Raw genomic sequence first — 11350 nt, 5'->3', positions numbered from 1 at the left:
AAAAAAAAAAAAAAAAAAAAAAAAAAAAAAAAAAAAAAAAGGAAAACGGAAAAAGGTATCATTGCAGAAGACTGGGTCCAGTACGCTCACTCGCCGTGTATGTCTAGTATCATTTCTCCATCGCGCTCTTTGCCGAAAATAAAACAAAAAACAAAAAAAGAAAAAACTGTCGTTCCCTTCATCATTTGCTCCGCTCGTTTACTCAATCACTCGGCATCCTCACTCGCCTCTCGACGCGCCAGCGCCCGCATCCTGCGCCATGCCGTCACTGCTGCTCGCAGGCCTTGAGCCCGCTGCGACGCCCAGACTGCTCTTCTCGGCGGCCATGCCCTCGTGCACGTGCACGTCTTCGACGAGATCGACGTGCTCGGCAACAATGGCAGGCACCGTGTCGCCCGCGCTCGAGGCAAACGGCGCGTCGTCAATGTTCTCAATGTGCTCGACGTTTTCGGCGGGCGAGGGCGGCGCGGGGATAAAGGTTTCCAGGGGCGCGTCGGCGGCGGGCGCCTTGCCCTTGTTATCGGCCGAGGGCAGCTGCACAATGTTGAAGCCGTAGTCGGCGGCCACGGACGACTCCGAAGGCGTGAAGGGGCCGAGGGGCGTGGCGGCGAGGCTGCCGATCGGGGTCGCGGCGAGGCTCGACAGCTGGCTGATGTGCCCGCTGAGGTCGTGCGGCTGCCATACCGCTTCGATGGTGCACGTGCGGCTGCCGGGCGGGCGCTTGACGCCCAGGAATTTGAAGCCCGGGTCCGTGTTCTGGAACAGCTCGGCGTAGTCCTCCTCGGCGCGCTCCCGGGCATTGAGCAGCTGCAGCATGGTCATGTCCATGCTCCTATTGGCCGCCGGTCAGTTAACGATGCAAGGTGAATCTCGGGACGGAAGACGTACCGGATGATCTTCTCGTCCCACGCGTTCTCGGTCCCCGGGGTGGGCAGGATGTTCTCGTTGATCAGGATCCGGGCGCCTGGCTTCAATGCAGGGATGAGCATGCGCAGCATCTTCTCGCAATACTTGTCCGACCAATTGTGGAAAATCCACCGGAAAAAGTAAACATCGGCGCCATGGACCGGCTGCTCGGTGAAGAAGTCATGTGCTTGGAACTCGATGCGGTCAGCCAACTCGGCAGGGATGTGGGCCGGACCGTCGGCGACCGTCTTTGGAAGGTCCTGCACAATGAACCGCAGGTCCGGGAACTTGGCACCGAGGGCGACGGGCACGAAGCCATGCGACCCGCCAACCTGGCACGCCCATCAGCTATTGTCACGTCTCGCGTATCTGGGATCTCTCCAACTAACATCGACGACGGTCGCCTTGCCCAGATCCGCCCAGGGATAGCCGTTGACGAGATAGTCGACCTCGTAGCCTTCGCCGCCGGTTAAAGACGCCATGGCGCGCCCGAAGCGCTTTGCGCGCGCCGGGTCCTTGCCAATCTCAACAAACATGGGCACGTCAGTGTTCCAGGCGTAGGCAAAGCCGGCGTGCGTGGGCTCCTGCGAGCCCGGCCACTTCTCCATGGCGTCGACGGTCCGCGCCGCGGCGGGGAAGAAGTCGGAGCTGCACAGACCGACCCAATCCTTCAGGGTCGGGTCCTCGAGCATGGCGCGCGACATGGCCGTGTGGGCGACATAGCCGGGGCGCGGCTCGCAGAAGAGGTTGTTTGTCATGGCATGGCGGACGATTCTCTTGACGTTTACCCTGTCGAGGCTGACGGCGGCGGCGACATGGTCGAACGAGGTCTCGCCTTCGAGGGGCACGGCGTCGGCGATGCGAAAGTGGTAGACGGCGCGGAGGCTGAGGTTGTCGTTGTACTGTCGGGGTTAGTGTTGCACCGGGGGGCAAAAAGCAATAATGCTTCGGGACTCACGCTCCATGCCAGCCATCGCAGGCTCTCGGAGGGCCCAACCATTAAGCCATGCAGCTCCTTGGTCGCATCGATGACGGTGCGGCGCGCGGCGTGAATGTCAATGTTGCTCGAGGGCACGGGGAAGTCGAGAGGCGCATCGGCGTCAAAGGAGAGGCCTGGGAGGCCATTGGCTGCAAAGTAGTCTTCGATCTTGCGTGTCTCTCTCGCGATGAGGTCGGCGAGCATGGACAAACGGGCGACTGGGGCCATGGCTGGGATCACTCGAGTGCAGGGATTCGGGGCAAAGACGGCGGCGGCGGTTTTAACAGGGCGGCACGGGCGGCCATCTTGGCAAGCCGGGCCGTGCTGCGGATGGGGATTGTGATGGACGCCGCGGCGGAGATGCACACACCTGACTCGTCCCGCTAGCTTGCCCGTTGAACCCTAACGATTATTGATGATTGATCCTCCTGTCATCCTTCCTCTTCTTCCTCTTCTTCCTCTTCTTCCACCATCCTCCCTGCTGCTGCTCCTGCTGCTGCTACTGCTGTGCGCATTGATGAGAAATTTTTAGATTTTTCTTTTTCTTTTTTCTTCTTCTCCTTCTTCCTCTTCATCATCCACTCTTCGTCATCCGCCCAATCCAGGACCCGCCCTTTCAAATTCAGCCCCAGCCTAACCTTGCCGTCGATCCTCCACCTGTGCAACTGAATTCCTCACGGCCCGTCCCGGTCATGACCACCCATCAACATCTCCTCGACCAGCCCCAATGCGACGATTCCGCCATCGCCAGCGCGCCTGCCATCAGCGCAGAGGAGACGGCCGAGGGTTTCGCCCAGGCTGAAGCCGGTATCGAGGCCAACGATTTCACCTCCGAGGACGATCAGGGCTATGAGTCGGACAGCGCATCGTCGACGTCAGCCTCGCTTGTGTCGTCGGCGCGCAACTTCATCTACGAAAACGGCCGCCGCTATCACAGCTTCCGCGAGGGCTCGTACTCGTTCCCAAACGACGATCGCGAGCAGGACCGGGAGGATCTCAAGCACGCCATGTACCTGAAGCTGTTCAACACCATCCTGCACTTTGCGCCGCTCGACGGCTCCCGGCCCATAAACGTCATCGACCTGGGCACGGGCACGGGCATCTGGGCCATTGACTGTATGTGAACAGCGTGTGGGGATCGTCCCCAAACGAGCGTGGCCCGGGGCCGGGGGTTGTGACGACGTACCTACTGACGATCCATTTCATGCCGATAGTCGCCGATCTGTATCCCGAAGCGAACGTGTTGGGCATCGACCTCAGCCCCATCCAGACGGACTGGGTGCCGCCGAACCTGAAATTCATCGTCGACGACGCCGAGGACGAGTGGCTGCATCCACGGAACCACTTTGATTACGTCCACACCCGCCACACGGTGCAGGGCTTCCGCAACTGGCCCAAGCTGATGCGGCGAGCGCTCCGGTAAGTCGTCGCCGCCTGGCCACGGGGCCTGTCGCCGCCGACCTGGCTGGCTAATAATCGGCGCCACAGGCACCTCAAACCCGGCGGCTGGCTCGAATGCCAGGAGATTGACCATATGCCCATGTGCCACGACGGCACGCTAGCGCCCGACGACCCCATGCTCGAGTACTGGCAGCATGTGACGTCGGGGCTGGCGGGCGTGGGCGTGCCTTTCCGCAGCGCGTCGCTACTCGCGGGATATATGCGCGAGGCCGGCTTCGTCAACGTCACCGAGCGCGTCTTCTACACGCCCATCGGGCCATGGCCGAAGAATCGCCAGTTGCGCGAGGTCGGCCTGTACTGGCGCGCTGTGCTGACCGAGGGCCTTGAGGCTATTGCGCTGGGCCCCTTGACGCGCGGCTTGGGCTGGAGCAAGGAGGAGATTGAAGTCTTCCTTGCTGGTGTGCGAAAGGCGTATATGAAGCCTGAGACACACTCATTCATGCCGTTTTATATCGTGCATGGCCAGAAACCGGAGTGAGTTTGGTATGAAGAGATTTTCGGATGCCAGAGCAGAAAATATTTTTTTTAGACAAGAGGTGGACGTTCAAGCCTGGGCGGGGATTAGCAGTGGCGTTGGAAGAAACTAATTGGTTCACCCGCCGCGGGGGAACTCCATAAGGAGTAGGGATGCCGAGAAAAGTTTTGAATTCGGGCGAAAACGAATTGATGCATGAGACGCCTGCGCAGGGTATACGGCGCGTCTCGCCTCCTTCCACTTACTAGCACGCACCCTCTTTGCTCGTGGCACGCGGTGGGAACACGAGCCTGCGATTGGGTAGAGGCTGAAGCAGGATATGGATGACCGGGCGGTTTGCCTTTGCGGCAGGCAGGGTGTCCTACAATATTTGCCACTTCTCCTATCTTTGCGCGCAGCAGCTACGGAGCTGTGGCGGACATGGCGTTGAGGCGTGAGCCATGAGGCGTAAGAGAAGGCTCAGCTCGGTGCGGTTTTTTGTTTTGCATTGGTCAAGTTTGCGCGTCGCATGCATACATGCATGGATGGGTTGGATCGCTTGGAGCGGCGTAATGGCTTTGTACAGCATCGGTCGTATCGGCAGCATCGGTCGTATCGGCGGCATCGTCATCGTCATCGCAGAGAAAGTAATGCGCGGACGAGGAGTTAGATGGATGACGAACAAGTGGGTGCGCGCGAGCGTGCGGTCTTTGCATGGGCGCGGGCGTATGGAGCGGCTTTTTGCGCTCTGCTTTTGGATCTGTTGACGTTGGTTCTTTGTTTGCGATTGCTTGGTCGCGTGGAAGTAGGCGGTTGGTCGCTCAACGTGGTACGGGCTGCGTCGGTGTCGAGATAATGTTTGATTGAGGTGGTGGCTTTGTTGGTAAAGACGCATATAGGTGGGTGCGAAGAGAGGGAGACGAGCGATATCACCAATGTTGGTGAGGCCGTAGGCTGTGCAAGAGGTTTGTATTATCATCTCTCCTTCCTTCTTGAAGTCTTCCTGCTCTGTCATCCTGCCAACTGCGGCTTCTCTATTCTCAATCGTTCTTTCCCCTGCCAGTAAGAGAGGGAATGTCAACATGGTTGAAGCGGCGTGACATCGGTGCTCGAGGACTTGTTAACTGGCAGCTACCCTAGTCAGAATAGGCAAGGGAGCGAAAGAAAAAAGTAGAAAAGTATGGAGGTAAGGAGAAGAAAAGGAAAAGGAAAAGGAAAAGAAAGAAAGAAAATATCAGTCTCGGAGCCCGCTGCGCTGGTACCTACCTAGGTTGTTGAGATTTTAAGCTTTCGTACCGCGGATCAATCACCTACCTAGCCTGCCGTTCACGGCATCCCCCTCTTCTATGCCTCCAACCCACCCCTTTTTTGCAGCTACGCTGTCTTACCTCCAAAATAAATAAATAAAATGAAATCGAAAAAACAAAGCTGACTTGATGGCCTATCTATCCTCAGCTTACTCACTTGCTCAGGCCCTAGGTCTCAGACTGAGCATTTCTTTTTGCTGATACAAGACCCATTTACACCGCGGAACGTGCGAGGACAGGCACATTTGAGATGCTGCTACTATGCTGCCTTTCAGTTCGCCGGGCTTCCCCAATGCACGCACGATTCTGCTTTTTGCAACGACTGCAGTATGAAACATACAAAAAGAAAGAGCGGAGCAGACACTGGAAGACTTGAAGTGGTACTCGGAGTAGTGGTAGTTCATATCGAGATGGGGAGGTCATTGCTTCATTAGGTGCCGCTGATGTCATGAGTTCAAGTGTACAGGTCGTAATGATGTATTGGCAGATACCTAGTCATAACAAGCGTGAAAGACAGTCGTCGTTAATTCGTACCCAACCAGCCACCCACACGCTAACATTTCGCAAATTTGCCCGCCCAAACAATTAAAGGAAGCACTCTCTTTCTTCTTCTTCTTCTTCTTCTTCTTCTTCTCCCAGCTAGGCCACGCCGACCTACTTCTGGCACGGGTTCGCCGCAAGCTGGGCGTTGAGGTTCGTGCTGATGAGGCCGTTCTCCACCGCACCTACAAGAAGAGAGAGGTAATCAGCAAAAAACACCCATAATAATACCGCACGTACGCAAGCATGCACTCACCAGAATAGCTCCACTGCAGCCAGTTCCCCAAGTCGCGCTGGTCCGTCTTCCACGTCCAAAAGACCCAGCCGTTCGTCTTCTCGTACTGCCACTGCTGGGCCGCAAAGTAGCTCTGGTAAAAGGACTTGTAGTTCGTTTCAGGGCGGAGGCCGCTGCTCTGGCTCAGCGCCATGGCAAACTCGCCCACCACCTTCGTGTTGCCCGGCTCCAGCGCCGTGACGCGGTTGTCGCCGCACGCGTACGCGATGATGCCCGCCGCGTCTTTGCCCGACGTCGGCCCCTCTTGGTAGTTGTGGTCGTCGAAGAGCAGGAACGACTTTTGCCCTGCGGTCAGCGACGAGGTGGGGTCCCGCGACCCGGAGCCCCCTGTCGTTGGCGGTCGTCGTGGTTAGCACGTTTGTTTGTTGGGGCTTGGGGTATGCTGGATTGTTTTGGAGGGGTGGGAACGGAGGTGAGACGGAGAAGTGGGGTGGTGTAACGTGATAGGTATTGCTTACAGAGATCGTCCATTAGCATGATGTGCAGACGGGAGTTGCCTGAAACACCACGCGAGGCCTCTACATTGCGGATCGAATCGATGGCGGAGCCGTAGTAGTGCTCGACCTGGACGTCTTGGTAAGTACGAGTTCACATCAAAAATTGGAGAGATAATAAAGTTGGACAAACCATCCATTTCGTGTCTCCATCAATAGTGTTGAACTTGGGTTCATTGATCACACCGATGGCACCGACGTTCTTGAAGACGGGGTTGATAAGGATCTGCTGCGTCATCCAAGAAAGAAATTCCTAGTAAACTGCCATCAGAAGATGCATCGTCGAACAGAAATAAGATACACACATAGGAACGCCCGGATTGATAGTCGGATTGATAGAAGTAAGCCCTGTCGGAGGACTTCCCAAAGCGGGTCAGCATCTGCCGTTCGGGATAAATGGCTTAGAGTACTCACGTTGCCAGTGAATGGCTGGCGTTCCAGTTGTGTGCCCGGCACACCATGAAGATCTACATGGGTAAGCCAGTGAACTCCTCCGGATGTCTCACATCAGGGTGACACTTACCTATGATGATGTACATGCCAGCATCAGTGGCCCATCTACAGATGTTCTCCAAGTGAGTGAAGCCTCCCTTGGGGAAATATTCCCCGCTCTTGACTAGGTCCTCCTTCATCCACCAACCCAAAGGAATCTAGCTCCTGTGTAAGCCACACCTCCAGCCACATATACAAGGAAAGGGCTTACTCGGATAGTGTTCAGCCCATACGAAAGCATCTTGTTGATGTCATTTCGCGTAATCCAGCTCGCCCAGTGTCTCTGGAACGCAGCACTGGCTCTGTTGATATCTCCACCAAAGTTGTTCTTGACGCATTGGAACTCTGCTTCAGCACCAGTGCAGCCGATGTCGGCCCATGCCTGCCGAGACATCCAGGGCTCAATGAGGAACTGGGATCCAAGATTGACTCCGCGAATTTTGGACGTTTTGGAGCTTGTAAAAGCTTGCAGCGACACACCTCCGGGTGGGGAGGCAGGGAGCCATGCTAGGGCCGGGAGGCCGAGAGCAAAGAAAAGGTACGCAAGCATAAGCATGATGATAGAAGAGATGAGAACGCTGAATTGGTTTGGTTGAAAAACCCATTGTGATTGAAGATTCGCTCGAGATTTTAAACTAGAAAAATGAACGAGAGAAAGAAGCAAAGCGCACTGTAAAACCGTCAGCTGGACATTGAAGGAAACCGCACTGAGATGTGCGCGAGTATGCGCCTTCGGCCTCGGTGAATCAACTTTGGCTGACACTGCAGGCACCTCCTATGAAAAGCGGCCTTTCTACAGCGTTTTTCCTCGAAGGAAAGAGCGGAAGAGGGTCATCCGGAAGCGTACATTATGCCATAATAAGGGATTCATGCTGTCCCTCGTTCTTCATCATACGTGGACGGTAGGATTTGCGCCTTCAAGATTCGATCCCCAGGGGTATCCTTCCATTCGCTCACTCCAGCGGTGGGCGTGATGCCTCTGCGCCATTCCGGACGGGAAGCACCCGAAGGCGCAGCACATAAAGCCCTTGCCGCTGTAAGAAGCATGTGGTCCATCAGCGGAGGTGGGGACTGCCTGCTTGGCTCAATCCGCCGTGGCAAAAGAGCTTGTGGCCTTATACAACTGGCGGCAAATTGAAGGTGAAAACCATGGTACAGTAAGCCACCGCAACTTGTCATCAGGGGCAAAGGCTTGTGGCTGATTGGCAGCATTGGTGATGCTATCCCAGACATCAGCATTGCTTTCTGCGAAGGGAACTGGTGGCTGCGTAGACGGCGGTTTGCTGTTGGCTCTTTTGCCATCACTAGCGTCCCAGTAAGGCGTAGGTCGGCTACCATCCGGCATAGGAAGGAACGTGGCATACGCATCACACAGCTAGTCCGAATAAAGAAGGGGCGCCGCGTTCTGCGAACGCTTGGCCCATGAGCTAGATGTGCAGCCTCATGTCCACGAGGACAGGCGTCAGTGATTTCTGACCTGGCCGTAAGCCATGGTGACGATTATTTGCAGAAACCATGAGGGTTGCCTCTTGGCCGTTGTCTGATTAGTCTCTGTGGCGTTGCTAAGCAAATATAGCGAACCAGATGACGGGAATGCCACACCCCTTGTGATGACTTTGGCCTAACATGTTCGATATCATGCCTGCCGAGGTTCGTCAATTAGGATGAATGCGAGAATCTGGAGACCTTGTTGCTAGACATTTGCTAAGATCGGCTGACCAAGACCAACGCCTCATTTACGCCGCCTCGGTTGGGCTCTGGCGCCACCAGCCATGGTAATATTGTCGGCAGAGAGGATCAAATTGACACAAATGCGATTTGTTGCACTGGAGTGCCTGGTCATAGCAGTAATCATAGGGCTGATATGCGTGTGTTGTTTTGCGGAAGTCGGTCGGTGTGGCCTTAGGGTATGTGGACGTTGTTGTGCCACGATGTGCAGTTGGAAAAAGTGCCTGGGCACATGAGGGTGCACAGGCCTTGACCAAAGCATGAGTGGTAACGGACACGTCGGCCGAGCATGTAAGAGCCATACTCGATCGTAGGCAGCCCCCCCAGTTGATCCACCAACCCAGTCGCCCTATAGCCAAACCACACCCACGGATATGACGGCTATATGCAAGGACCTGCCGTCAGATTGTCATCTTTTGGGTCGGCTGACTGAATCAGGACTCGACTTACCGGGCTTTTGTGGTATGTCCTGCTGGCTTCCCCGCTTTCTGTCTAAGTTGTGCAGCGATGGCCATGTCAGACCGTAGAACTAGCCTATCAGCACACGTAATGAAACCTTGAGCTGCATGCGGCTCACTCGAGAAGAATGAGAGCACGTTTATAAAAAATAAGACAGCCTTATGGGAAGTCCGAGTCAGAATGCCCTCCTCCTAGATGTTATGCGACAGCGATGCACTTCATTCAGAGTTCGAAGTTGTCATTCCGGGTACCGTCTGCACGGCTTGCGTCTGTCTGTGCGTCTCAGAGATCTTTGATATTTAAGGTTAACCCAAAAGTTACCAATCGACAGGCGTGGGTGCTGCCGGACTCTAAGGCAGATTGCGGGGAAAGCTAACCAGAAGCGGTGACATAAGACGTGCCTGCTTGTCATACGTCGAACGTCGATTACCATCGGGGCCACGATTGGCCAGATGATTTTTTGTGTTAGCTTATACATATGCTCATTTTATGGGCACAATAATGTCTTTTTCCGCTTTGCTGTTGTTACAATTCGTGTCGATAGGACAGCAGCTTAGGCCGTCAATGTGACCTTTCGGAGTTTTTCCATGGGGAACAACCTGTACCACCACCGGATCCGTCCTATAGTATTCCTTCTTTTTGCCACAATAGACCCCAGATGACCTATCTTAGTAGTGAAACAGCTAATGCCCAGCCTCGGCTGTGTTACGATGTCTCACCGAATGTTGACCAACGAATTTTCGGTTGCCTGCGGGATGAAAGACCGACAGAAGACCCACAAAAGGCCATAACTGGAGATGAGTCTTTGGAAAGAATTGGTGGCTTTTAACATTATTGAATATTATATTTCAAGACATGAGAGCTAAGTGTTGCGTAAGCAGACTGCCTTAAGAGTCAGCGAAATCGATGAGAATCAAAGCCGCTTCTTGCCAGAAGACCGAGGCAACGATGCAAGAAAATAAACAGACTGCTGTCAGTAAGGTAAATGCTTTAATGATTTTGGATGTCTGAAAAGCGGAATCAAATATCGAATGGGGAGCTTCCTCATTTTGTCGGGAGTAGATTGAGCGCCAACGTTCCCGTGATTCTATTGGTCTCCGTATAGCGATCTCGGAACAACATCTAGATGATGTGAATTCACTCTTATATGTTGCCAGAGCTCAACAAACACACGCATACTGGACCCTTAAAAAGGAGAAAGAACCGGTGATAAAACCAGGGAAAGTGCGTATCCAAAAACTTGCCCTGTAGTCGTGACTTGGTGAAAGGCCCCGTCTTTCTCCGATCAAAGGACTGGAAGTACAACAGCGGGGAAAATCAAACTAACCGATCCGGGAAACAGCAATCATCCATCATGCCATACATCACTGGCGCCAGTCTTGTCGACTTTCTTGCCGTCTTCAATGACAACGTACTCGTCTCCGACCATCATCTTCATCTGGCTTTCGTCCATGAAGTTGTCATGGTCGGTCGTCAGCGCCTTGGAGTCCTTGTCGCACAGGAATTTGGCAAAACTCAAATAGTCGGGAAAAACGAAGGTGCAGATGGCGTCGTAATCGAGGAGCTGAGCCTTGCCCTTCAGAATGTCCTGGACAATGGTCCGATCTCGCTGTAGATGATACGTCTGGCGTCATGTGAGGTGGTGTGCGACATGGCCGCCCTTGGTCACATACCAGGCTGTAGCTGAGGATGCCATGCTTCTGCAGGACCGGGGCGGCCATTTCGGCGTGTTTGTGGTTGTAGTGGGCGACAAAGTCGGCGTCGGAGACGCCCTGCTTCTTCTTGACCATGATGGTGGCCTTGGTGACCTTGCGGAAGCCGACGGTGTTGGGGTAGCCAGCCTCAAGAACCATGGTGATGAGGGACAGTCAACGAGTCGAAGGGATGACGGGAAACAACCCCGCGACGGTTGATCTCCGGGCCCTGCATGCATGTCGATGGGACTTTTGGATGTTTCCAGAGGCCAGCACCTTGATGGACTTTCATCCATTGACATTCCTTATCGCCATCCAACGCTGAACCCAGACTCTCCCCGCCGTTGCGCCCGCTCCTCGGCCACTAGCCCGCTCCCACTCCTCCCCTTGGGTGCGCAGTGCTCTCTTTGTTGACACCCGCATGTCCTTTGCCCTCCGTCGCCTGCAGCTTTGCGAACAATATGCGTACCACCTAGCACGTGGAACAAAGATAGTCCAACGCTCCTCCGCTATTGTCCGGTCGCTAGCCCGCTCGTCGCAC

General features: G+C 54.8%; 5 protein-coding genes across 5 annotated transcripts; 1 reads left to right on the top strand and 4 right to left on the bottom strand.

The window, feature by feature from the left end:
* Positions 1 to 12: 12 nt before the first annotated feature.
* On the bottom strand, positions 13 to 2131 carry K452DRAFT_335379 (uncharacterized protein). The gene is made up of 4 exons (XM_033545223.1): positions 1865 to 2131; positions 1296 to 1808; positions 889 to 1238; positions 13 to 832 (listed from the first exon to the last, which is right to left on the bottom strand). The coding sequence occupies exons 1-4, from the start codon at positions 2111 to 2113 to the stop codon at positions 220 to 222; spliced, it is 1725 nt and encodes a 574-aa protein (XP_033396011.1). The 5' UTR covers positions 2114 to 2131; the 3' UTR covers positions 13 to 219.
* Positions 2132 to 2577: 446 nt separating this feature from the next.
* K452DRAFT_310055 (uncharacterized protein) lies at positions 2578 to 3824 on the top strand (the record flags this gene model as incomplete). Its single annotated transcript, XM_033543303.1, has 3 exons — positions 2578 to 3001; positions 3100 to 3304; positions 3374 to 3824. The coding sequence occupies 3 exons, from the start codon at positions 2578 to 2580 to the stop codon at positions 3822 to 3824; spliced, it is 1080 nt and encodes a 359-aa protein (XP_033396010.1).
* A 189-nt stretch (positions 3825 to 4013) lies between these two features.
* Positions 4014 to 5102, bottom strand: K452DRAFT_53903 (uncharacterized protein). The gene has a single exon (XM_033546817.1). The coding sequence runs from the start codon at positions 4882 to 4884 to the stop codon at positions 4204 to 4206; it is 681 nt and encodes a 226-aa protein (XP_033396009.1). The 5' UTR covers positions 4885 to 5102; the 3' UTR covers positions 4014 to 4203.
* Positions 5103 to 5573: 471 nt separating this feature from the next.
* K452DRAFT_273952 (glycoside hydrolase family 5 protein) lies at positions 5574 to 7478 on the bottom strand (the record flags this gene model as incomplete). The annotated part of the gene is made up of 8 exons (XM_033539169.1): positions 5574 to 5832; positions 5904 to 6269; positions 6401 to 6506; positions 6570 to 6689; positions 6742 to 6795; positions 6851 to 6903; positions 6960 to 7086; positions 7140 to 7478. 8 exons carry the CDS (start codon positions 7476 to 7478, stop codon positions 5762 to 5764), a joined length of 1236 nt encoding a protein of 411 aa, XP_033396008.1. The 3' UTR covers positions 5574 to 5761.
* Positions 7479 to 10460: 2982 nt separating this feature from the next.
* Positions 10461 to 10968, bottom strand: K452DRAFT_230620 (uncharacterized protein; the record flags this gene model as incomplete). Its single annotated transcript, XM_033537108.1, has 2 exons — positions 10461 to 10739; positions 10789 to 10968. 2 exons carry the CDS (start codon positions 10966 to 10968, stop codon positions 10461 to 10463), a joined length of 459 nt encoding a protein of 152 aa, XP_033396007.1.
* Positions 10969 to 11350: the final 382 nt, after the last annotated feature.

Source organism: Aplosporella prunicola (assembly GCF_010093885.1).
Source record: "Aplosporella prunicola CBS 121167 unplaced genomic scaffold K452scaffold_17, whole genome shotgun sequence".
Lineage (NCBI taxonomy): Eukaryota > Fungi > Ascomycota > Dothideomycetes > Botryosphaeriales > Aplosporellaceae > Aplosporella > Aplosporella prunicola.
This window is presented reverse-complemented; position numbering and strand designations above follow the sequence as displayed.

Coding starts and splice junctions, on each gene's coding strand:
- K452DRAFT_335379 (XM_033545223.1), bottom strand. CDS start 2,113: ATGGCCCCAGTCGCCCGTTTGTCCATGCTCGCCGACCTCATCGCGAGA. Junction 1,239..1,295: donor GCAAGGCGACCGTCGTCGAT/GTTAGTTGGAGA, acceptor TGGGCGTGCCAG/GTTGGCGGGTCGCATGGCTT. Junction 833..888: donor TGGGACGAGAAGATCATCCG/GTACGTCTTCCG, acceptor GGCGGCCAATAG/GAGCATGGACATGACCATGC.
- K452DRAFT_53903 (XM_033546817.1), bottom strand. CDS start 4,884: ATGTTGACATTCCCTCTCTTACTGGCAGGGGAAAGAACGATTGAGAAT.